The sequence below is a fragment of the Bos taurus genome, chromosome 9, assembly GCF_002263795.3.
Source record: "Bos taurus isolate L1 Dominette 01449 registration number 42190680 breed Hereford chromosome 9, ARS-UCD2.0, whole genome shotgun sequence".
Classification (NCBI taxonomy): Eukaryota; Metazoa; Chordata; class Mammalia; order Artiodactyla; family Bovidae; genus Bos; species Bos taurus.
The window spans coordinates 49,199,136-49,227,127 of NC_037336.1; the positions used below are offsets into that span (position 1 = coordinate 49,199,136).

The 27,992-nt window shown below is 34.7% G+C and overlaps 1 protein-coding gene across 1 annotated transcript in view; it reads left to right on the plus strand.

Moving 5' to 3' along the window:
• Window positions 1-27,992, plus strand: part of ASCC3 (activating signal cointegrator 1 complex subunit 3) — a 332,797-nt gene that overhangs the window by 102,113 nt on the left and 202,692 nt on the right. The window contains exon 11 of the mRNA NM_001206118.2: window positions 26,170-26,334. Within this exon, the coding sequence (NP_001193047.1) occupies window positions 26,170-26,334 (165 nt within the window). The remainder of the gene's footprint in view (window positions 1-26,169; window positions 26,335-27,992) is intronic.

Below are 27,992 nucleotides of genomic sequence, written 5' to 3' on the forward strand. Positions count from 1 at the left end.
CTTGCAATGTATTTATTTCTTAAAACAGTTTGCTCACAGAATGCCCTGGTGGTCCATTGGTTAGGACTCTGCACTTCTATTGCAGAGGGCACAGGTTCAGTCTCTGGTCTAGGAACTAAAATTCTACATGCCACATGGCACGGCCAAGAAAACAAAAAACAAATTGCTCAAATCCTTTAACTATAAAAGGAGTGTCAATTTTCAGCACAGTGACTACATAACTGAATACTTGGAATTTAATCATGATCTAAAACTAATGATAAACTCTTCTGGTCTTCCCGAGAATACTCAGAAATTGCTGTATCAAATAGTGTACAGGTTAATAGTTAATATCAAATATTTTGAAATAATATGCATTCGTGTTTGATATGTGTTTAATTAGGTTATGGTTTTGTGTACAATATTGCTCTGTGCCAAAATGAGTGTCAAAAACAGTTATTTTTTCTAACATAGCCTCTCCTTCATTGATGTCAGGTTTCTCTTTTAGAAATATCAAGACATTCTTAGAGTGCTGAAATTTTCTCCTCCCGATAGAAGGCATTTTTTAATTTATCCATTCCTCCATGCCCTTTTATGACATTTAATACGACTTTCTTCCATATCATATCCATTTAATTTTAATTCTGGTATTTTAGTACAGCTGATACCCATTTTTATTTTGAGAGAATACTTTTTTTTTTGCTGTTTAATATTTGAGCAGCAGACTATTTTTCAGACATCTTGATCAAATTTGGTTAAATTTAAGATATTAAAATTTTTACTTTTTCTTTCTCTAATTTTCCGTTTCAATTTATAAGAAATTATTTAAATATCACAAAATTGAGTTTAGTTACTTGGGACTTAGGTGTGTATTAAGGTTCAAATTGAATAAGGTTGGAATCTTCAACATGTTAAATGGGAAAACTTTAATCAAAAATCTTTGATCAGAATGATAGATTGATTGGTAAAGCCCATATCTAAGCTTTAGAGACCCTCTCACCTTGTGCTCTGAAGTATACCCTTTCATTTCTTATATATTTCCTATTACATATTTAGAAAGAAAGTAAGCAGAAAAAGAGCTTGATAGGTATATCATTTACTTTCATTTTTTCATACTTCACATTTTCCCACATTTGAGAATTTTGCATTTAAATTGGTATTTTTGACTGTGAAAGAAACAATAATGTAAAAAATACTATACTTAAGCATTTTCTGAACATCTTATATATAATACCTTGAACTGTACGTTGCATAGATCTTATAGTGTGGACAAAATCTATACAGTGCCATTGAGGCTATGACTTCTGTCTGACTCATGTAAGTAGAATTGGTCCATTTAACATTCTGGACAAAGTTCTGACAGGTTGGAGAGTAAATGGATGTAATATACCAAAATAACATTTTCCTAGCAGACAGTTTTGAACCTGAATATATAGTAGAACAAAATAACTTCTTGTAAGAATAGAGTTTGGGTTTAAATATTTAGAGCATGAAAGATGTCTGGAGTTATAAACAAAATTGAGTTGGAAGGGCAAGCTAATCCAAAAGAACTTGGGTAACGTTTCTGGAATGTTAGGAATATAATGTTACTTGGGGTTTCCCTGGTGGTTCAGATAGAAAGAATCTGCCTGCCATGTAGGAGACCTGGGTTCAATCCGTGGGTTGGAAAGATTCCCTGGAGAAGGGAATGGCAACTGACTCCAGTATTCTTGCTTGGAGAAGTCCATGGACAGAGGAGCCTCATGGGCTACAGTCCATGGGGTTGCAGGAGTCGAACATGACTGAGCAAGTAAGACACACACACACACACACGTAATATTACTTTCGCTTTCACGTATAATTTCTAATAGATCTGGTAAAAGGTGCTAAATGCTCCATACTTGTGGTGGGTAGGCGTGTGTTAGGATTTCCTGAATCTTACTCTCCCCTTGAGTTTGAATTGGAAGAGCAAATACGCACAAGTATATGCCATTGTAATGACCCTGAGCTGGGAAAGACTGGGAGAAGAGGGCAGCAGAGATGAGATAGACAGCATCACCGACTCAGTGGACATGAATTTGAGCAAACTCTGGGAGATAATGAAGGACAGGGAAGCCTGGCATGCTGTAGTCCATGGGGTTGCAGAGTCGGACATGACTTAGCGACTGAACAACAACAATGACATGCCATTCTGCACAGTGTGTTCTAATGGTTCACTCATTTCAGGCGAGGCAACCCTGTGACCATTTTTTCATAAAGCAGAGAATGCTATGACTTAGGAATTATAATCCTAGAATACCTTGTTTGGGCACAGCATTCGCTGGAATCTACACAGACTTACATGGCCCTCAGTTTGAGTAGGACACTACACATTTTAGTGTGCCACGCTTGTTGTTTTCCTGTGTTGGGGATCAAACGTTTTATATTAACACTGCTGGCATGTATATTGTTAAATACTACAGTAATGCCATTATTTTGTTAGCTATTACACAAAAGCAGCTAAAAGGTTTGTGCACCTTGTAAAGTATGCAGTTATGTAAAACGTATGCAGTTATTAAAAAAATAAAAATTCGGTGAGAGAGCTTCCTCTTCTATAAAAGTTAGAATGATTCTTGACGACTCTAGGGCAAATACATTTTATGAGTCTTAATGATATGGCATGTGCTTTTCAGATATTGGTATGTACCCAGTAATATATGATAGTTCTGGGGAAACTGTACTGTCTTGGCATAATTTACTTTTTAAACAGTCAATTTCTCTAAAACTGAACTGCCTTGGGTAGAGCATAGACTTTATAATTCAAGTACATCTTCAAGTTTCTTCTCCTAAGGCATCCACAGAAACATAAGGACATTCTATATACTCATTAGCATCTGAGATATTGTGAGTTTATTCTTATCATTTACCTCTAGAATTAAAAAACAACTCTGCTTAAAAGAGCTGATGAATGAAAATATTCAATGTTAATCTGAATTCTTACACTTTCTTAAACAATACCAAGTGCTTGTGCTTTCTCCAGAAAGCTATAGTTTGATCTGGTATGATATCAGTGAGAAAATACAGCCCTATAAGATCCTGAGAGGTTGTTAGTTTGGGGCAGTTTCTTACTTCTTGATTTGAAAGCAAGTTTTCTGTTGTTACGAGTGCTTTAATCACTCTTCAAGGAAATTGTTGTCAAAAAGGCCCATTTCTCAAACTCTGCCACAGAACTATAAAGTTGCTATAAACCTAAAATGCAAGTGCTGAGCTGGCTAATTTTAGGGCTTGTAGGGAACTGTGTTTTCTGTAATTTCTGTGACTGATCTAAATACCTTCTCTTAGATGTATTGTTTTCATTTTCACATTATTGTAAAAAAATTATCTTTCCTATATCAAAACTGGAAATACATGAAATCTTATTTTTGCAGAGCTTTGTGCTGCTACAGCCATAAATAACTTTCCTAAAGGAAACTAATTGTACTTGGGTTCATCATTTATTTGAGCCTTTGTTAATTTGAATTCATTACATAGAAATATTTACTGTCTGTTGGTTTGTGGATAATCAAAGTCACCACAACCTTGTAAGGCTTGGTGCTTTGTATGTGGAATCAGTCATGATTACAGCAGGGCCAAGCCTCAAAAGATATTAGTCTAAAAGAATAATACCTAGTTTTTCCTATTTGCCTTAAAAACATTTTTGTTGTGTAGTACTTTGCTCCTTTAAGTTAAAGAAGACTAAAATATTCTAAGTGTCTCACTGTTATTTGATATAACATATAAAAGATATTTTGAAGATAACAGCTTTGTACATAGTTGGCCTTCAACAAATGTTAGTTTCTTTCTGCATCTTCATTGAGTTCTTTATTCTCCTAACCCACTGTACTTCATGAGAAATAACCCCAGAGTTTACACTTGATTTGTGCTACACTGACTCTTTGAACTAGGCCTGGCTGTTACAATCCAGGAGAAAAGGAAAAAAATGATGGCTTTCCCTCCAGTGTTAGAAGTGACAGTGTAGTTAAGTGAGTGGTGTTTATTTGATAGTATTATAAGTAGAGTATCCTTTTGACTTACCCCTTTGGCAGAATAGTAATCTGTGGAATTGATTCTGGGAGAAAACCTTTTGAAGGTTTGGTTTAAGAGAATGCTTTTATGTTAAGTTTGATCTTTTTTTATATATATAAGAAAATTAAAGCTATTCATTCGTTCCTAAATTTGAATCTTTTCTCACCAGAAAGAAAAATAATAATTACATTCTACGGAAAGCACTAGAGAGTACTGTATGTCATATTTAATGCAGGTGTGTTAGTTGATCTTTAAACATTTTATTTCAGCTTTATTGAGGTATAACTAATGTGCTAAAATGTACATATTTAAAGAACACAATTTAATGAGTTTTGACATATGTGCATACCAGTGAAACCATCACTACAGTCAAAATAATGAACATATTCATCAGCCCTAAAAGTTTCCTCACATCTCTTTGTAATCTGTCTCTCACCATCTGCCACTCATATCCCCAGGCAACCACTGAAATGCTTTCTGTCATTAAAATAAAAGTTCGTTTACAATAAAGAAAATGTATGTAAGTAGAATAGTACAGTGTATGCTTTATAAAAACATCTGGCTTCTTTCATTCAATGTAGTTATTTTTATATTCGTCCATGTTGTTGCATGTGTTAATGGTTTATTCTTTTGTACCACTAGGTAATATTGTATTGCATGGGTATATCATGATTTGTTTATCCCGTCAATTTTCATAGTTCTGTGCCTTTGTTCCAGTTTTTGGTTATTACAAGTAACACTGCTATGAACATTCTTGTATATTCGTTTCTGTGGACATATGTCTTTCATTTCTTGAATAAGTACCTAGGAGCACAGTTGCTAGGATTATGGTAGATGCATAGTAAACTTTTTAAGAAACTACAGAACTGTTTGCAAAGTGGCTGAAGTATTTTATATTCCTACCAGCCATGTATGAAAATTCCAGTTCTTTCACATCCTCCTTAATACTTCAACTTTAATTTTAGCTATTCTAGTGACTTTGTGGTAGCATCTCTTTGTGATTTTAATTTGCATTTTCCTAATGATGTTGAGCATATTTTATGTGTCTTTTTGGCATCTGTGTATGCCATCTTTGGTGATGTATCTTTTCAAGTCTTTTGTCTTGTTTGAAGTATTTTATGTGGGTGGTTTGTCTTACTTTAGAGTCATAAGAGTTTGCATGACTCTAAATACAAGTTCCATGTTGCATATGTGCTCAGCATGTATTTTCTCCCCATTAGCAGACTTACCTTTTCATGTTTGTAATACTGTCTTTTGAAAATTAAACATGACATTTTAATAGAGTTTTAACTTACTGACTTTATCCTTCATAGTGCATACTTGTGTGCTGTTTTAAAAATATTTATCAAACCTAAATTTTTTTCTTATGTTTTCTTCTAGAAATTTTATAACTTTCTCTAGAAATTTTATAGTTTCAATTTTTAGTTTTAGGCTGCGATCTATTTTGAGTTAATTTTTGTGTAAGAAGTTCAGATTGAGGTTCTTTTTTTCTTTTTTCAGGATATCTGTTGTTCTGACATCATGTTGAAAAGGTTATTTTTCACCTTTGAATTACCATGGCAGTATTACTAAAAACTAAATTCACTATATATATGGCTCTATTTCTGAATTCTGTTCTATTTCATTGATTTATATGTTTATCTTTGTGCCAGTACTACACTGTCTTGATTGCTACACTATGTATACTGTATGTCCTGAAATCAGGTAGTATAAGTTCTCCAACTTTGTTCTTTTTCAGTTGTCTGATTATTTCAGGTCTTCTCTTTTCCATATAAATTCTATATATTGTGGTTGATTTTGATAACATTTCTCCATTTATTACTATGAAATTTTGCCAAGTAACTGTAGAGAGAGAATGTGTTATAAAAGTGTGAATTGGGGGATTATGGCTATTTATTTTTAATTGTTTTGCAGAACTTGAACCTCCTAAAAACATTGCTTTAATGGCAGTAGAAGCTAAAGTGACTAAAGAGATTAGAAATATTTTGAAAAGTAGGGAAAGATTATCCACAGCACCTTAGGATTACAGATCTTTTTCAAGTATTTAATTCTTTTTAATACTTTGAATTTTTGTTCCTCTTTTCAAAGCATATTCTTTCATTTCAGAAAAACTTTACAATAGGCAAACAGAAACAGCATGTCCAATTGTCAGTTGTTTTGAGTGTATACTTTCTATTTCTCGTTTTTGTGCCAAAATATATTCATGTATTTAATGAATGGCAGTATGGCATAGTGATAAGTAGAAGTTAATTGATTTCCTACACATGAAGTGTTTAGAACTGTGCTTATCAGTATAAAGTTCTTAATAAGCAATAGCTGTCTTTTAATAAAACTGTACAAGCAAGCTGCTTTGTGTTGTGCCTTTTTAAATTATTTAACAAGGTACCTCAAACAGCTCACCATCCTTGTCAATAGGTATATATGTCTATGACAATTTTAATGATATTAACTAACTGAACAAAGCAGATTACTGATTGTTGAAAGAGGACCACACACACAAACCTGCTGTGTGTTCCTGATTAATTAAACTGGGAATATAGAGCACTGTAGTTCAGTACAGTAGCCAGTTACCACATGTGACTATTTATATTAAAATTTAATAAAATTTAAAGCTTTTTCCTTCATTTGGACTAGGCTTATTTCAGCTACTCAGTAGTCATCAGTCATTACCGGATCTATGCCTGATTCATTTTGAGGTTTGACAGAAAACAACAAAATTCTGTAAAGCAATTATCCTTCAATAAAAAAAAAAAAGAATAATAATGCAGATGTAGAACATTATGCCATCACAGAAAATTCTGCTGGACAATGACAGTATAGTGCTTAGAGGAAGCATTGTGCTAATACAGAGGCAGAAGCTGAGGCAGTGTACGTGTCTGCACATGCATTTTCTTTTGATCTGGAGCATACAGGGTTCCAGAATGCAAAAGAGTCTTGCGACAATTGAGAAAGAAGCCAAACATCACTCAGCCATTCCTCTTTTGTAGAATTCAGTCTCTGGGCCTCAGCTTAAGGCAGTGTTTACCATCAGTCTTTTCTGTTTCTGAACCCATTTTGATTCAATTCTCAATTGTACAGTTGAGAAATCCTTGCTTCTAGCTCCCCAGGGTCCTGCAGACCCCTCTCCTCATAGTAGTACACAACACTGTATGGGTATTTTATGTTTTATTTAACTCTTGCTTGGATGTTTGTTTACAGTATTTTCAGACTTTTCCTATTGAAAAATCAAAAAGTATGCATGATTGGCTAGAAATGTGTACTACTGGAAAACAAAGCATATATAATAGAAAATTAAAACCCCTTCAGTTTTTGAAAAATTGGTGTAAATGCTTAATAAAAACACTGCAGTTTTCAGAACAATCCTGTAAAGTACTAACATTGTAACATGTTTAAATTAGTAACTAGAAATAGCTTTTTAATCAATTCATCGTTTCAAAATTTATCATTGCAAAATTATTTTTTATGTTATCCTTTTTTTATTGTTATCTAGTCATATTAGAGACCAGCTTAAGTTCCAATCCATGTCCTTTTATATTACAGATCTAGACATTGAATTGTCCTGTTGCTATATTCATTGTATCTTGCTCTGGAAAATACAGTTTTACAGCTTACTTATAATAATCACCATCCCTCCCCACCCCATCTTCCACCCAATGCTGTATTTTATATGAAGAGCTAAAAAGAAAATAACGTAAATTTCAACTGCTTGATAAAATCTGGAATAAAAATCCTAGAGCAAGTGAAAATGAGGTAGAATGAAAATTTTATCAGTGTAAAAGAATTTGGTTCTACTTCTGGGTTTTGTATAGATATGAACCTCTGCCAGGTACAACTAAGGATAAAATCACTGATGTAGCTCATTAAAAACAGTGTATCTGTTTCATAAGTCAGTGAAGAAAGCTAATCATTTAAAATCATTGTTTACTAAGCTACTTAAGCATAGTTTAAAATCAGTTGAAAAATGCAGGGTCTTAATGAAGAAATCTAAATATTCTAGGTATTGATTTAGTTTAGAAATTACTGTGGTATTTATATTTGTTATAGTGTTGCTTCTTATTTTCCTAGTTGTTTTTATTGGGTTTGAGGATTTTTTTTTTTTTTTTTAGTATTACTTCAGAAGCAGAATAAAAGACAACAATATTCTTTTGTAACATGAAGGTGAATCTTGACTGCTTAAGCTTAATTTTTCAGGTGACTGCACAAGTATAATTAGTGTGTTTTTGGTGGCAGTAATGATTTTTCAGTCTTTAATAAGTCAAAACATTTTGCTTTTTCTATTTTTTAAATCTGAATTTCCAATTTATATAATTGAATAACTAATAGCCACAATGAATTTTTAAACCTCCTTTCATTAAGAGATATACCAGAAAATGGGAATAGAACCTGAAATGTGAAAGCTTTGATCTCTAACAGAATAGTTAGTTTTAAAAGGCTTAGCCATGTGTTTATAACTGAACTAGAAGGCTACCACTTTCAAAATCCCTTGATGAAATGTAAATATTATTTGCCAGGATAACTATTTCCTGCATCTAAGGCATGCCATTAAGAAGTAATAAGAGTTCCATTTTGAAGAATGTGTCATTACTTTTATTAGTAAGTAAGCTATAAATTGCTTGGAAGCATCCTGGAGTTCTTAGTGTTAGTTACTGATTATTTTTACTTTTACAAGGTTTAATAGCTACTCATAAAATACATTAAAATGCTTTGAGTAAAAAAGCCCATTTCTAGATTTAAACTACTGTTTTAAACTGTTTTGTTCTTTGTAATAAACTTGAGTTGGAAAGGGTAGTAAGAGAGCTATAATTTTTGATACATGAATGTCTGTGTAGTGATTGCAAATTATGTATTATGTGAGATGCTTTTCTTAGAGAAATTTAAAAGTAGTCAGGAATCTATCTTTACTTTCTCTGAAAACAATTTAAAATAACAACTTTGCCATGAGTATTCCTTTGCAAAAAAAAAAAAAAAAATAGCTTGTTTCGTAGTATTAGAGGAATGAGGAGAGGTGTAAGGATTATGTTCTGTACATGTTTTTTTTTTCTTTTAGTTGTATTGTTTTCCATCAACATTTAGTTTCTTTTTTTAATTATGTGACTGTTTTATACTCCTATGGATGTTGAGTAAAAATAGCAAAGTACTTAAAAAGTTTATTTTCAAATTAAAGAACCCTGCTTGTAAAGTATATCGTGTTAACTTACTGAAACTCAGATCAAAAACCGAAAGAAATCTTATTATTTTCTTCTTCCTAAAGTGAAAAATCAGAATGTCTTCTATTGTAAAATTATAATACAATACATAGCATGCTTAGAAGCAATCTGGGTTTCCTATAAACAGGGACATAAAAATAAAAGGAAACATCAAGAGAACTATGATGCTCATCCCAAGTATTTTGATTACTTATTAAATTTCAGAAAAATCCTTCCACCATTATATGGTCAGATGGGAGCTCACTAACCACAAATATTAGTTTCATTTTGAAAAAATTACCTCTTTTTCTCAGCTATATGATATGTATTAAATAGTCAAGGGTATATTATCTCTGTTGCTGCTGCTAAGTCGCTTCAGTCATGTCCAACTCTGTGCGACCCCAGAGATGACAGCCCACCAGGCTCCCCTGTCCCTGGGATTCTCCAGGCAAGAACACTGGAGTGGGTTGCCATTTCCTTCTCCAAAGCATGAAAGTGAAAAGTGAAAGTGAAGTCGCCCAGTCGTGTCCGACTCCTAGCGACCCCATGGACTGCAGCCTACCAGGCTCCTCCGTCCATGGGATTTTCCAGGCAAGAGTACTGGAGTGGGGTGCCGTTGCCTTCTCCATATTATCTCTGTAGTCTTTCATAATTGCAGATCCATAAACATACGTGTGTTTCTTTAGTTCTCAAAGACTCTAATGAAATCTGCAGCATACTAAGATTTTTTGGAAGTTAATTATTGTCAATAAATAATAGGCATCAGCTTCTAGAATTCCTTTATATCAGTATTTTTTTCCCCTTTTAACCTCATAACTTAATCTTACAGTTATTGGGGGTAGAATCTGTAAAAAGGAGTTTGACACATAAGTGTTGGCAGCTAATGACCTAGGAGAGATAAAGAGGTTAACCAGCTTTAATTTTCTTCTATTATATTATCAAATCAAGTGTCAGAGGGTAACTTGTAGCTGTATTGAGCATTTCTTAATGTTTTATTTGTGATTATCTCATCCTGAATACGAAGAAGGCAATGGCAACCCACTCCAGTACTCTTGCCTGGCAAATCCCGTGGATGGAGGAGCCTGGGGGGATGCAATCCATGGAGTCGAGCAGAGTCAGACACGACTGAGGGACTTCACTTTCACTTTTCACTTTCATGCATTGGAGAAGGAAATGGCAACCCACTCCAGTGTTCTTGCCTGGAGAATCTCAGGGATGGGGGAGCCTGATGGGCTGCCGTCTATGGGGTCGCACAGAGTCGGACACGACTGAAGCTACTTAGCAGCAGCAGCAGCAGCAGCAGCAGCATCCTGAATAAGGGGTTTAGTAAAGAGAAGTAAAATATCTGACACAGAGGAATTTTCTGCAGCATATCTTTTTATATTATATATATATTTAGATAAAGTCATTGACTATGCTTAGCTTATATATAGACTATATTTAAATATAAGATAAATATAGTCAATCCAGCACCCCTCCCTATTGATTTTTGGTTTTATCTCCTAAGTATTTCCTAGATTTGTCCATGTCCTCTCCATCTTCTCTAGGACATCTTCCTCATTTGAGGTTCCAATTATATTTCACCTTGATTACTTTTATAGTATTCTATCTGGAATATCAGCATCCAATCTGCCCCCTCCAGTTCTTCCTCCACAGTCAGGAAAGCAACCTGGTCAGTTTTACTCCTTCCCTTTTCTATTCCCATAACTCTGTTGTATGAAAAACAATAGCAAAAAAAAAAAAAAAGCCTCTCGTACTTTTCCAGGCTACTGTGAGAAGTGACAAGAATACAACTGAAAGTGACTAAATGGCCGAGTAGTCTGCCCCTGCCTGTCTTATTTCCACTAGTCTCCATTCTTCTCATCCTGCTTGCTCCACTACACACTGCCTGTGTTCAATCTCTCCCATCCATGTTGTCTCCCACTATGCTATATGCCTCTAACTGCTTCTACTTATTACTCTCTTTTTTCTCCTTCACCTAATTAATTCCCTTTTATCCTCTAGATGTTATGTCAAATGTCATTTTCTTAATTAAGGCTTTTCTGATTCTGGTTAGGTCAAATTTTCCTATTATAATTTGTTGTAACACTGCAGAACTTATTCTCAGTAGCTTATCACAAGTAAAAATTTGTATTTTATGACTTTTTGACTAATGTGTATTGCCATACAACCTCCACTACTGTGAGATCAAGGGCTATCTGTCTTTATCTTTCTTCACCATTGCATAGCTCATGGCATCATGCCTGGCTCATTACAATGAGGAAGAAGAAGATGATACCGGTGATGTTAGAAAACATAATGGATCCCTATTTTGTGTCAGGCATTATTCTAAACATTTTATTGTATTAACCTGTTTACTTTTCTTTAAAACCCTATGACATGTCAGTACTTTTTTTAATTTATGGCAGAAACTGTAAGATTTGTAGTAGTAGATACACAATAAGTATTTGATAAATGCATGAATGAAAGATAGGGAATGTGTTTTTATTAAACATTCACAGTATATTAGAATGCATTGATAAATGAGGCATGGCTATAAGAATACTTAAAATGTTGATAAATTTGCTTATAGAAATATAGGTTTTGATCTATGTTAATAGGGCTATCCACTCTCCTCCTTTGCCTAGTAGGAAATAATGTTTGGAGTCCTCAGCTATTGCCTATGAGACATAGGAAGTGAAAAGCTGGCCTGTTCTGATGGGAAAAGCCTGGGGCAGGTTTGGGTGGGGTGGAGAAAGAGAGGCAGGAGGGAAACATTATAAAAACCTGTAAGTCCTGATTGCAAAATGTTCAAGTTATATTTAATCCTCTTTGGAGAATGCTCTGAGATGCAATCCTGTTCTTCCTGGTAAGTTGAGGATACTGGCCACTTAGCTTATTTAGCTTACTACATAAGGAGCCATCTAGATCCCACCTTTCTTCAGCATATTCATCCTAAGTTGAGGTAGTATCTAGACCAGAAACCTGGAGTGTCATCCCCTGAGGCCACAGGGAGAGTGGTAGGGGTGCCAGTCCCGTCTTTCCCCAGGACTCAGAAAATGGACTCTTTCTTGTGTAAGCTTTTCGATTTGTCAGTTTGGTACATTTACACGAATGAATTAAGGAGAGCATTTCCCTGGCTAATTCACAAACTTTATTATGTGACAGTATCCTAAAGGTAAATTTTTTAAAACTCAAGTATCTATGTAGTAGAACATAAGTTGGATAAATCCTGCTATTAAATATAGAAATATGTGTCCTACTTTCTTATTAGGCAAGAATTGTTACCACTAATATGTGGAGTAATTACTGTCTGCAAAAATATATAATCCATCAGCAGTCCTTGAGTATGGACAGTGCAACAGACCACTTGAAGACATTGTAGATACAATAGCGATCACTGCCCTGACTTGACTGTGCCTGTGGTTTATTGAGAGAGACAAATATTTAAGCAAGCAATATAGTGTATTAGATACTGATATAGAAAATATGAGCACAGTGATGCTGCAGAACCCTATGAAAAGGAAATAGTATTAGGGTATTGTGGTTTAAAAAAAGTTGCCTAAACATTTCAACTCAGGAGCTGGAGAATGTAGAGAAATATATGTATATGTGATTTTGTTTTAGTTTAATAGTGGATCATATTTATGTACACATGTGTATGTGTTTGTATAAAATGTATGTAATTTTCCCTTTTCCACTTAATATCAATGTGTGCAGATCTACCTTCAGTTCATTTCAGTTCAGTCGCTCAGTCATGTCTGACTCTCTGTGATCCCATGAACCGCAGCATGCCAGGCCTCCCTGTCCATCACGAACTCCCAGAGTCCACCCAAACCCATGTCCATCAAGTCGATGATGCCATCCAACCATCTCATCCTCTTCTGCTCCCCTTCATCCTCGTCCCTTTCTCCTCCCGCCCTCAATCTTTCCCAGCATCAGGGTTTTTTCCAATGAGTCAACTCTTTGCATGAGGTGGCCAAATTATTGGAGTTTCAGCTTCAACATCAGTCCTTCCAATGAACACCCAGGTCTGGTCTCCTTTAGGATGGACTGGTTGGATCTCCTTGCAGTTCAAGGGACTCTCAAGAGTCCTCTCCAACACCACAGTTCAAAAGCATCAATTCTTCTGCTCTCAGCTTTCTTTATAGTCCAATTCTCACATCCATACATGACTACTGGAAAAACCATAGCCTTGACTAGACGGACCTTAGTTAACAAAGTAATGTCTCTGCTTTTTAATATGCTATCTAGGTTAGTCATAACTCTCCTTCCAAGGAGTAAGCGTCTTTGCAGTCACCATCTGCAGTGATTTTGGAGCCCAGAAAAATAAAGTCAATAGTTATGGTTAAATCTCTATTAAAAGCTGAATTTATGTGAATTGATGATATAAACCCAAATACTATATATAAGAGTAGACTCTTACCACAAGGGAAAGATGCAGTTTCATAAATAAGGTGTTAAACATCACTAACAATCAAATAAATATAAATTAAAATACAAAGCTGCTTCTCCATGTTAAGTTAGGAAAGGTAATGATAATGCCCCAGCCAGGCAGAACTACACTGTAATTTCAGCTCTCTGCCATTGCACATAGTGTGGCAAAATCTTTTTTTGTTGACTGATTTGCTTAAAAGAAATCTGTATAGTACAGTGAAAAACAGTGTAATTACCGGATAGAGAATGAGTATGGGAGTCCTTGGGCCCTGGAAATTTGAAAGATTTAACCAAATTTTCTTCAGTTGCAATGTCATAATTACCTGGGGAGTGTTTTCCTACTGCACACACTGGTATTCTTTTTTGGTAATTGACATCCTAACAAGTGTGAGGTATTAGGATCATTGTGGTTTTGTTTGCATTGCAAGATGATTAGTGATGTTGAGCACCTTTTCAGTTACCAGGTATGGGTTCACGGGAGCCTGCTGGTAGGTACTTGGGTGGCTGGAGCTAGTAGGAGCTGGCTGTAAGCTGGGGACCTAGGTTGGGAGGTCCTACAGCCTTGGGGTTGGCCTGATGTTGGGGCCTGCAGTTAGGTACTTCGTTTTACTTTCTTCTCCAACTGGAAAGATATTTTTTTCTGTGCTGGGTTTCCTGGGCTTAGAAGACGTCATGGGGCTAATGTGAATGTATCTTTCCTACCCTCCTCACTGTGTCTTATTTCTGTGCTTCACCCACATGTGGTAATCTCTTACCTGGAATCCTTGGTTTTTGCGAAGCAGTGTTTGTATGCACATAATTCTTCCAATTAATGTTTAATGTTTCTGAGGGGAGGGGATGAATGCTAGAAATTCCTGTGCCACCCCCCTTTACTAATCTAACTCCCAGTTGTTTTTTATTTTTTTTTCAATTTGGTGTTAAGAAAACTTACAGCCAGGTTTTATACTTAATCACATATAATATATTAGCTAATTCTTTAGGTATATTTGCTTTTGTCCTTCTTTATCACTTTCTTAAGCCTTGTTTTTATTGAATATGAGTTTCTGTTAAACCACTTCAACACCAATAGCAAGTAATTTTGTTTGATCTTTTTCTGTGCTGTAAGTTAATTAGATTGTAGGAAATGTAAGGAAATGGAGGGGGAAAATGCAGAAAAATGTATCATTTCACTCTGTTCTGCACTGTAGTTGTATTGGTGCTGTATGTGTAATTTATACATGTGTAGCTGTGGGGCGGATTCAGTGGCAGTTTCTTGAACAAGGTTAACTGCCCCTTTTTAGGCGACATTTGCATTTCATAGCCTTGTATGAGAGAGAATTTAGACCAGCTTTCACTTCTTTGCTGTGTTTTCACCTTGAAGTACAAGCTTCTGAATTTCTTGCCTTTTATCTTTGTGTTCTTAACCATAGAAAAATATCAGAAGACATTGAGGTGAGTGAGATAATCACAAAGTTTTATTAAGAAATTCTCCTTTGGATAACCATACATTATAATTAAATAGTACACATGTCCTGCCTTTAAAAAAAAAAAAAAACAAGAATCCAAATAAAGGAAGTAGATTAACAATAAAAACAACTAATTTCCTTAATTGCGGTCATTTTCATTGGCTTATGTCCTGCCATAATTTCCTCTTAAGATTTTAGAATCTTGTCTTCAAGTGTCGCTTCTTTCTGAAATAACAGACTCCGAACATTTGATTAATTATTCTTGAATTAGTAAAACCTCTTAGTATTGAATGTTTAGAATTAGTTTGAAGAGATGAAATTGGTATTATTTTCATATTAGCATTTTTATGAAGAGCTTCAGAATACATTTTGTTTTTTAGCTCAACACATTTGAGGTTTTAGGTTTGGTACTACAATATGATATTTTAAAATATTTCACTTTAGTAAGAAACTGATCCTCAGTCTGAGCTCTTCACAGGTGTTAGGAAAGAGGTAATGACTATCAAACTATCAAATATTCACAGTCATATGAGACAGGATGTTTCTCCCACTTTCAAAGGGCACATTTTCCTGTTTGATTTTGGAGGGAAAAAAAAAACTACTTTATAATAAACCGAGGAAACTCATTCAGTATGAGTCATATCGTCATTGTACAGGACAAGATTTACAACAGGACAGGTTTCTACCACAAATTAGTCAATTGTTGTGTTGTTTAGTTGCTAAGTTATGTCAGATTCTATTGTGACTCCATGGAGTAGCCCACCAGGTTCCTCTGTCCATGAGATTTCCTAGGCAATAAGATTGGCTTAGGTTGCCATTTTCTTCTCGGCAAATTAGTCATATTCAAGAAATATCTTTTATGAGTGAGCAGAATAGGAATCATTGTAAGTTATATCAGACCCCTGCTCTTTGAGACTTTAATGGAACTAAACTAAATCCTAGGGTATTGTGGACAGCCAGTTAGAATGAGAAGATCTAGGTCTTCATGACTTTTACATATTGCAACATAAACAAATTTTTTCATTTTTCTTTATGTATGATTAAGTTTTAGGATAATCAAGCACTGTATTCTTTACATACTTATGTTGATGAGGCTATCAGTTCAGTTCAGTCACTCAGCCGTGTCTGACTCTTTGCCACCCCATGAATCGCAGCAAGCCAGGCCTCCCTGTCCATTACCAACTCTCGGAGTTTACTCAGACTGATGTCCATCGAGTCAGTGATGCCATCCAGCCATCTCATCCTCTGTCGTCCCCTTCTCCTCCTGCCCCCAATCCCTCCCAGCATCAGAGTCTTTTCCAATGACTCAACTCTTCGCATGAGGTGGCCAAAGTACTGGAGTTTCAGCTTTAGCATCATTCCTTCCAAAGAAACCCCAGGGCTGATCTCCTTCAGAATGGACTGGTTGGATCTCCTTGCAGTCCAAGGGACTCTCAGGAGTCTTCTCCAACACCACAGTTCAAAAGCATCAATTCTACGATGCTCAGCTTTCTTCACAGTCCAACTCTCACATCCATACATGACCACTGGAAAAACCATAGCCTTGACTAGACGGACCTTTGATGGCAAAGTAATGTTTCTGCTTTTGAATATGCTATCTAGGTTGGTCATAACTTTCCTTTCAAGGAGTAAGCGTCTTTTAATGTCATGGCTGCAGTCACCATCTGCAGTGATTTTGGAGCCCCCAAAAATAAAGTCTGACACTGTTTCTCCACTGTTTCCCCATCTATTTCCCATGAAGTGGTGGGACCGCATGCCATGATCTTCGTTTTCTGACCTTTGAGTTTTAAGCCAACTTTTTCACTCTCCTCTTTCACCTTCATCAAGAGGCTTTTTAGTTTCTCTTCACTTTCTGCCATAAGGGTGGTGTCATCTGCATATCTGAGGTTATTGATATTTCTCCTGGCAATCTTGATTCCAGCTTGTGCTTCTTCCAGCCCAGCGTTTCTCATGATGTACTCTGCATAGAAGTTAAATAAGCAGGGTGACAATATACAGCCTTGACGTACTACTTTTCCTATTTGGAACCAGTCTGTTGTTTCATCTCCAGTTCTAACTGTTGCTTCTTGACCTGCATACAGATTTCTCAAGAGGCAGGTCAGGTAGTCTGGTATTCCCATCTCTTTCAGAATTTTCCACAGTTTATTGTGATCCACACAGTCAACGGCTTTGGCATAGTCAATAAAGCAGAAATAGATGTTTTCCTGGAACTCTCTTGCTTTTTTGATGATCCAGCGGATGTTGGCAATTTGATCTCTGGTTCCTCTGCCTTTTCTAAAACCAGCTTGAACATCTAGAAGTTCACGGTTCACGTATTGCTGAAGCCTGGCTTGGAGAATGTTGAGCATTACTTTACTAGTGTGTAAGATGAGTGCAATTCTGCAGTAGTTTGAGCATTCTTTGGCATTGCCTTTCTTTGGGATTGGAATGAAAACTGATCTTTTCCAGTCCTGTGGCCACTGCTGAGTTTTCCAAATTTGCTAGCATATTGAGTGCAGCACTTCCACAGCATCATCTTTCAGGATTTGAAATAGCTCAACTGGAATTCCATCACCTCCACTAGCTTTGTTCGTAGTGATGCTTTCTAAGGCCCACTTGACCTCACATTCCAGGATGTCTGGCTCTAGGTCAGTGATCACACCATTGTGATTATCTGGGTCATGAAGATCTTTTTTGTACAGTTCTTCTGTGTATTCTTGTCACCTCTTCTTAATATCTTCTGCTTCTGTTAGGTCCATACCATTTCTGTCCTTTATCGAGCCCATCTTTGCATGAAATGTTCCTTTGGTATCTCCAATTTTCTTGAAGAGATCTCTAGTCTTTCCCATTCTGTTGTTTTCCTCTATTTTTTTGCATTGATCACTGAGGAAGGCTTTCTTATCTCTTCTTGCTATTCTTTGGAACTCTGCATTCAGATGCTTGTATCTTTCCTTTTCTCCTTTGCTTTTCCCTTCTCTTCTTTTCACAGCTATTTGTAAGGCCTCCCCAGACAGCCATTTTGCTTTTCTTGCATTTGTTTTCCATGGAGATGGTCTTGATCCCTGTCTCCTGTACAACGTCACAAACCTCAGTCCATAGTTCATCAGGCACTCTATCAGATCTAGGCCCTTAAATCTATTTCTCACTTCCACTGTATAATCATAAGGGATTTGATTTAGGTCATACCTGAATGGTCTAGTTGTTTTCCCTACTTTCTTCAATTTAAGTCTGAATTTGGCAATAAGGAGTTCATGATCTGAGCCACAGTCAGCTCCTGGTCTTGTTTTTGTTGACTGTATAGAGCTTCTCTATCTTTGGCTGCAAAGAATATAATCAATCTGATTTCGTGATGAGGCTATAGTTCAGTATATATGTTCTGAGATTGTTGGAAAGTGTTTTAAATCGACAAAAAGAATGGCAAATATAATTCTGCTCCAGTTATAAACACATGCAATCTAGAAAGTATTTTTCTTATATGTTTAATTTTGAGTTATATATTATAGGAGCCTTGTCTTCCTTACTCCAGAACTCCCTGCTGTGTTCCTTTGCAAGTATTAGGATTTCTTGTTGAATTATACTTTGTTTCTTTATTTAGTAAATGTTTACCTTTGAGCTTTTAACTAAAAATAGTATCGTACAGATTTTTTTTTGAACATCAAGATGCCAAGATATATTTCAGATTATATTCCTTATGCTTTAGCTTCACCATATCTGTAGTTTCAACAGAAATATGCATAAGAATACTTCTGTAGTTGAAGATTCTCCAGTTAACCTTTATATTTTCATTTTATAATGGAAAGCTATGATCCTTGACATAAGTATATAGCTAGATACTTCAGAATACTTTAGGCTTTACATGTGTGCGTGTGCACTCAGGCGTGTGAATTGGTGGGAGAGGAGGGAGCATAAAAAAAGGTAGAAAAGGAAGTAGTTGGAACGAACTGATTTGTTGTAGTGTCCCAAGTGGCAGGTATAATCTGCAGGCTGTCAGGTTCCATTACGGGGGTTGTTGCCATCAATCAGAACTGACATTTGTAAAGCAGAGTTTAGTATAACTGTAATTATATGTGTTTTTACGGAATTTAAACCCTGTGACATTTTAGATTTTATCCTTAAATTAAAACATTCATATAATTTATAGGCTTGTTGGTTGAGTAGGTATGTGATTATGTATTTTAAAAAGGAAGATAGATTTCCTAAATCCTGCAAACAGTTGCATGGTCTAAGTCTATAGCATTAAAATGTGATTTGTAACAGCTCCAGGCTGACTGTTTTCACACAGAAAATGTATTGAGCACACATTCTTGAATATTGTTCTTTAGCATAGTTAATAGATCCCCAACATTTTCAACTAAATGTACAGTATTTCATCAATTGTAAGACATTAGAAAAATGTATTTGGTGTGTTTTTTTTTTAACTTCCTAGTGACACATGAAATGATGATATAGCTCAAAATCAATAGCTCTTGAGACCTGATGAAGTATAGTGATATACTCTTAGATTTTGATGACTATATTTTAATATTTTACCATTCTGTTTTTTAAAATCTAATGTAATGAGTTTAAACAATTAAAATTTTTTCTATAGTCTAAGTACCAAAAATTTCAAAATTTATTTTAAGTATTGTAAAGGTAAGAAAGCATACTTTCATTTTTAAAATTTGTTATATTCCTTTGACTTAACATTTTAAATCTAGTTTTAATTTATAGCCATCTGCCTCAAGGAAAAATACTGCTCCAACAGTCAAAATGTTTTTTTAAAATGTTTAAAATTCAGTAGGATATCAGTGTGACTTGTATAGCTTTAAATAGATATAACAGGATTTGTTAAGTATAAAACTGTATTTAGAAATCACAAACATTCTGTCTTAAGCTGGATATATATTGCTATTAGTGATATAATTTCAAGACTGTTTTTTTGTATAATGAATTAATTTATTGGAATTAGAAAATTTTATGGACTGGTCTATGTATGAAAAAATGAATATTGAAAAATAAGAATAAATCTTATTTTTAAATAGATATCAACAACAATAACATTAAGGAAATATGGAAATTATGAATTCTAAAATAGGTGTCTAATTTCTCTTCATTCAAAAACTATAATGTTAAAAAACATTTATAAATATGCCAAAACTTTCTTATCTCTTTGCTTTTAGTGCTTATAGAGGCCTCTGGTTGAGGAGAACATTGATAAGTGGTCAGGAAATTGACATAAATTTAGAAGTTGTCATTTGTATGAAAAATAAATCCAATCAGTAGGTTGAAGAACTTGGACTTCTATGTAAAAGATTTTATATTTGATTCCTTCCTCAGAATGCTTGTGGTGTGCATAGAAAGATTATACAAGAGATGATATATGTGACTAATGCATATTAGAAGCACAAAGAACAAATTTTGCTTATTTTTCTTTGTAGCATGCAATATTTTTTTTTCCTTTCTTTATATAGCAAACTCTTAACCTTTTGCTTGTTCAGTTCAGATATCCCTTCTTGTTATTTAATTTTTTTAATTATAAATTATTTGTAATTATAATAGCATGTATGTGCATAGCTTACGGTTACTGAGTAAAATACATACTCAGAGTAATAGTGCAGAAATTGTTAAGTGAACTGCTTGATAAATTTTCCTAAACTGAATACACTGATATAGGCACCACACTGATCAAAAGAGTTTTACCACACTTCGGAATCTTTCCTCATTTCTCTCCCATTTGCTGTGTCCTTCTTCCTCTTCAGAGATGACTCCTAGCTTTTCACACCTTATGTTAGTTTCACCTGTTTCAAAACTTCCTAGCCATGAAGTTTTATACTGTATAACTGGATTCTTTCACTAACAAGATTTTCAGGTTTTTACCATATTATTGCATATAGCAATAGTTTACTCATTTTTGTTGTTTTGTATAATTGTTTCATTGTATAACTGTTATAACTTATTTATCTGTATTATTGTTGATGGAAATTTGGCTTCCAATTTTGAAGTATTATAAATAGTATAGCTATGAAAATTCTAATATACATCTTTAGGTACAAGTATGTGTGCATTTCTGTTCAGTACATAATTTACTAGGGATGGAATTGCTGGTCACAAGGCTTACATATGTTCATCTCTAGTAGGTAATACCAAGCAGCTTTTCAAAATGGTTGTGTGAGTTTTCATTTCCACCATTGTTTCATGAGAGTTCTAGTTCTTCCACGTGCTCTCTAAACATGTGGTATTTTATGTCTTTCATTTTAAAACTTTTTCCTGCAATATTCAACATCCTTTTATGATTAAAAACTCTCCACAAATTGAGTATAGAAGGAATTGTCTTCAGCATAATGAAGTCCATATATAATAAATCTATAATTAACATCATACTCAACAGTGAAAGATTGAAAACTTTCCTAAGGTTGATCTTTCTTTGCTAAGATCAGGACAAGGGTGCAGATTCTCGCTATCCTGTTTAACATAGTACTGGAAGTCCTAGCCCGAATAATTAAGCAAGAAAAAGAAGGTCTTCTGAATCAGAAAAGAAGTAATATGGTCACTGCACATATGATTTTATATACAGGAAACCCTAAAGACTCCAGGAAAAAACTTCTGCAACTAAGAAACAACTTCAGTAAACTTGCAGAATACAAAATCAACATGCAGAAAGCAATTGCATTTCTATACACGAACAACGAACTATCAGAAAAAGAAATAATCCTGTACACAAGAGCATCAAAAAAAAAATGTAATGCTTAAAATAAATTTAACCAAGGAAATTAAAGATCTATATACCAAAAAACTGTAAAACACTGAGGAAAGAAATTGAAAAATAAATGGAATAAATAAATGGAAAGATAGCTCATGTCTGTCATATATTGAAAGAGTTAATGTCTTTCATGCATTGAAAGAGAAAATGTCTATACTCTCTTAAGCCTTCTGTGGATTCAATGCATCCCTATCAAAATATCTTTATGATTTTTCACAGATATAAAAAAATGCATTTTAAAGTTAGTATGTAACCACAAAAGACCCAAAGAGTCAAAGCAATCCTGCGAATGGACAAAGCTGAAGGTATCACACTTCCTAATTTTAATCTATACTACAAAACTATAGTAATCAAAAAGTATGGTACTGGCAGAAAAATAGACACATCGACCAATGGAACAGAAGAGAGACTAGAAATTAACTCACACATATACCATCAACTAATATTTGACAGTTGAGCTGAAAACAATTGGGAAAGAATGATATCTTTGGTAAACTGTATGGGGAAAAGTGGATAACAATATACAGAGGAATGTAAATGGCCACCTATTTTATATTGCTTACAAAAAATTAAGGGGCTTCCCAGGTGGCACTAGTGGTAAAGAAACTGCCTGCCAATGCAAGAGACATAAGAGAAGAGGGTTTGATCCCTGAGTTGGGAAGATCCCTGGGTTAGGAAGATCCTTTGGAGGAGGGCATGGCAACCCACTGAAGTTTTCTTGCCTGGAGAATCCCAAGGACAAAGAAGCTTGGTGGGCTACAGTCTATAGGGTCGCAAAGAGTGGGACACGATTGAAGCATCTTAACATAAAAATGGATTAAACACTTACATGTAAGACCTGAAACTGTAAAACTACTACTTCAAGAAAACAGAGAAAAAAGCTCTTTGACCTTGATCTTGGGAATGATTATTGGATATGACACCAAAAACCCATGAAACAAAAGTGAAAATAAGCTTCCACACAGCAAAAGAAATAGCAGAATGAAAAGGTTACCTGTAGGAGAAGACGTTAGCAAGCCATCTATCTGATAAGAAGTTAATATCCACACAACTCAAAAGCAAAACACACATATAAACAAAAGCCAAACCAAAACAACAATAAATGGACAGAGGACTAGAGTAGACATTTTTTCCAAAGAAAGCATGCAGATGACCCCCAGTACAGTAAAAGATGTTTAACTTCACTAATCAGCAGGGAAATGCAAGTCATGATCACAATGAGATAACCCCTTACAGCTGTTAGATTGACTTGTTACCAAAAACGACAAGAGAGGACAAATATGGGCGAGGATGTGGAGAAAAGGGATCTTTTGTGCACTATTGTAAGTTGCTGTTGTAAACTGGGAATGTAAACGTGTACTGCCACTATGGAAACACTTTGAAGGTCTCCCAAAAAGTTAAAAATAGAACTACCATATGATGCAGCTGTTCCAATTATGGGTATATATCAGAAGGAATTGAAATCATTACCTTGAAGAGAGATTGCTCTCTGATGTTCTTTGCAGCTTTATTCACAGTAGCTAAGATATGGAGACAACCCCAAGTGTTCACCAAGAAATGAATGGACAAAAAAAAATGTGGCATATATGTAGAATAGAATATTATTCAACCATAAAAAATGGAAATTCAGCCTTTTCCCACAATAGGAATGGACCTTGAGGTTATTATGCTAAGTGAAATAAGTCAGAAAAGAAAAGACAAATACTGTTATGTTCTCACTTATGTATGGGGGAAGAAAAGCCAAACTCAAGAAAGTAACAGAGAATACGGTGTTGGTTGCCAGGAACTTAGGGATAAGGGAAATGGGAAAATGTTGGTCAAAGTGTACAAACTTCTAGATATAAGATGAATGTGTTCTGGGGATCTGATGTACAGTGCAGTGAGCATAATTAACATTCCTGTGTTATATCCTTGAAAGTTGTTAAGAGAGCAGATCTTAAATATTATCACCATACACACGCACACACACACTCAAACATGTAAGTAATATGAAGTGAGGGGAAGAAAGTGTTAACTAGCCTCATTGTGGTAATGGTTTTACAATATGTATGTGTATCAAATCATCACAGTGTGCACTTTAAGTCTGTATATGTTACATGTCAGAAATAATGCAGTAGACAAAAAAGGGAAGGAGAGAGAAAGTGATTTCCCCTAGGTCACAATGTTTTAAAAGGCAAAAGATTATGTTTATGTTAGTTACCAGATGAAGTGGTTCTAGCAAATCTTAGATCTTTTTGTTTAGCTGTCAAATGGATGGAGCATTTTAAATTGAATATACCAAATTGTTGACACAATAGTGGTTGTATAGCATCTCAACTATGCCATTTTACCAGTGGTTAGGCTAAAATTGGAACAGTTTGGAATAATGATTTTTACACTCCTAAAGGAATAAAGTACATGTATTGAGAGAAATTTAAGTTGACAGTAAAAATATTGACAGTTAACCCATGCCCTAATACAGGAGCAGATGGAAATGTCTTGCATGAGTTCCAATTCATTAAGCAAATGTGACACTTTATTTTCTAGCCATTTTTGTTCAGGGAATTAGAGTAATGAAATGGTAATATAAATGAAGTCATTTCTCACTGTGCTGAAAGTATAGAAAACAAAATGCTAAAATGGATTTTTAATGTTTGGTAGTATAGTTTTCTTATATCTAAGAATTTTTATTTTAAAATTTAGTTGTTACCACATTATTAGCTTTGTAGTATGCTTTGTAGCTTTCTTAACATTTATTAATTGTAAGCTTATTTTATATTTTAATGTAACATGAATTTACAATTTAGAAGAATTGTTGCTTTTGAAAACACACGGGCATGTTTTTTAGGATTTTCAGTTAAAGAGTTGTTAGTGAGTGATCCCTGATCATATTTGTAAGATATATCTTGGATTGTTTTAAATTGTCATTTTTCAAAGTAGAAGTTATGTTTAAATTATTGGAATATAAAAGATGTTAATTAATGCATAGTGAATGTTTCAAACCATTTTAGATCTTAAAATTCATTATACATCTGTTTATACTTAATTCCAGTAGCACATTTTTTTCAATTTGATGTGGCTTCAGTATTACCATTTAACTTTAGTAAATTAACTAAGTAGCTTCAGATTCATAGTATTTTGCACCTTAGATATGAATGCCTTAATCTGTTTCATTATAGTTTGCCAATTAATGTTATATTGAAATACAGATGCTAAATTTTGTGGTTGATACAGTTTATTTCAAAGTGATCATGATATCTCTAATAATGCAACAGATTATACTGACAAACTTGGATTATGCATTTATTAAGAAATGTATGTGATTTGCAGTCTAAGAAAATAAGATTACCATTCCCGTAAGTAACTTCAAAACAGACATGAGAGTAATAGCACAACAAAAATGTTGAACAATGTGACTCCCATCTCATTTAACTTCTTCACAAAATAGTTGAATTTTGATTGTCATCAGGCTCTATAATCTGATATACTGGCTAAGAGAAACTTCAGTTTTTGACTTGTTACCTCACATGTTAAATATATACTAGTGTAATATTACCATAGTAGGAGGTTTATTGTCTTTTTCTCTGCCATAGTATGCTTTTGGAGGACACAAGCAATTCAATATGTAGAAAGCAAATAGATTTATAATCACAGCTCACTTCAGATGGTCTCTTCTAAGAACTTAACATAAATACCCTGGGCTCGCCTTCTGCTCTAGGTACCCTGCACCTCCGGTGACTCATTGTTTTTATTGCTATTATGTGCTGGTTATGCTGTAGTATATGTATTGTTTTTTAGAATAAAGAGCTACATATACTAGTTGATATTAAAGGGGGTAGTTTTTTTTTTAATTTTATTTTATTTTTAAACTTTACATAATTGTATTAGTTTTGCCAAATATCAAAATGAATCCGCCACAGGTATACAAAAAACTGTGTATCAGTAGTCAAGTTTCCTCCAAATCTGGAGAAGTATAAACAGGTTACTGACCATTCCTAGAGTAGATTCCTGGTATCCTTTTCATTTCCTTTTAATGCTTTGTTCACTTGCTTTTATCCCTTTGCAAATGAAAGCCATTAAAAAAAAAAAAAACAAATGAAAGCCATTATCAGTACACACTTGTTTAAAAGATAGTGTCATTTGTTTTTCTTTTTTTTTTTACATTGTAAGATACATTTGAAATATGCTTGTGTAATTTGTACACTTTACAGTACAATTTACTGACAGGCTACCTTCACTGAGTTTTAAAGAACTGCTTAATATCACAACTTATAGAGAAGTGACTGTTGTGTATAGGGTATCAGATATCATTTTGGGTATCTTTAACATCTTGGTCAATTGTATTTCTTTTTGAATGACAGTGAAAATTTAAGTAATATATGATCTTTTTCCTCTTTTAAGTTTATCTTTTCTTGTGTTATAGATGCTTGTGACCACACCAGAAAAATGGGATGTAGTAACAAGAAAGAGTGTTGGAGACGTAGCTCTTTCCCAAATTGTAAAGCTCCTTATTCTTGATGAAGTCCATTTACTGCATGAAGATAGAGGACCAGTATTAGAAAGCATAGTGGCACGAACTTTACGGCAGGTAAGAGGAAGTTATATGTATGCTTATTTTGAGGGGTAAGTTTTTAAATTTTAATCTAGCATTCAAAGAAATATTAATATGTGTTGTGTATGGGGAAAAAGATAATTTTAGTGTGGATAAACCTATAGGTATTTCATTTTTATGTTAAAAGTACCTGATTGTTCTTCCTTCCAAGTCTTATTGAAGTCTCTTTAAATTAACCAAAATAAATACAGGAAAACTTCTAAACCTGTGTTTTGGATCTATTATTGACAAAGCAATATTACACTTGATCTTAGCGAAAAGACCGAGGAGCAGTTGACTAAACAATATTAACATAATGGTGGAACATAGGAAAATGTTAGTGATTCATCTACTTTTCTCCATGCCTAAGCTCTCCCCACTGAAAAGGGAGTGAGAATCCTCTGACTGCCAAGGTTCAGCTTGTGAATTAATCAGCAGTCACATCCACTCATCCCTGTTAACTCGGTTGGTAAAGAATCCGCCTGCAATGCAGGAGACCCCAGTTGGATTCCTGGGTCAGAAAGATCCCCGGAGAAAGAGTAGGCTAGCCACTCCAGTATTCTTGGACTTCCCTGGTGGCTCAGCTGATAAAGAATCCACCTGCAATGTGGGAAACTTGGGTTCCGTCCCCGGGTTGGTAAGATCCCCTGAAGAAGGGAAAGGCTACCCACTCCAGTATTCTGGCCCGGAGAATTCCATGGACTGTATAGTCCATGAGGTCTCAAAGAGTCGAACACGACTGAATGACTTTCACTTGCACATCCACTCAGTGACCTCTTCCAGCACAAGATCTAGTCACTTGCCGTGTTCTTTTTTATTCTAAATATTTACCCTGGGAAAAAAGCACTTCCTTGCCAGTATCACCTAAGTCTCTGCATGTAGTCCCTGTCTCTCCACTGACTTCTAGTCCTGTCCAAACACAGTTGGCATTTCTACTTTGATATTCCAAAAACATCTCTTGCTAAACATGTCAGAAACTCTGTTGTTTCTCCCATATATTTATATAGGGCATCACAATTCACTCAGTTCTCAAGCCCAAATTGAGTGTGTGGGAGTCACCTTAACACTTTGCCTTAACACTCTGCCTCACCCCAGTAACTAGTTAGACATCAGTTCTTTTACATTTCCTATCTTGAATAGCTGTCATCCAGATCTAGTTATGGGAATTTAAATTTAAAAAGGGAATACAGAACTTATGAAGTTTATGTTGCATTTTCAAATATTTTAAAATAATGTATTTTAATCTGGTAAATATACCATAAAATTCTAGATGAATTAATCATTTAACTATATCAGACAAAACTCAGTGTATTAAAGAGAGCATTTTGAAAATAACCTTGCTGTTGGATACACTCTATGCAAAGTATAAAACTCCAAAGGCTATAAAAGGAAACATGTGACTCATTTGAATATGCATTAAAAACTTTTGACCAGTAAAGATCCAAAAAGATAAAATGTAAGAATAATAGAAATTATTTGTCGCACATAAAATAAGCTTAGATGTCCTTTGTAATTAAAAGGTTATGGTAAACTAATAAATATTTGTTGTTCAGCCACTAAGTCCTGTCCTACTCTTTGCAAACCCGTGGACTGTAGCACGTCAGGCTCCTCTGTCCTTCACTATCTCCCAGTTTGCTCAAATTCATGTCCACTGA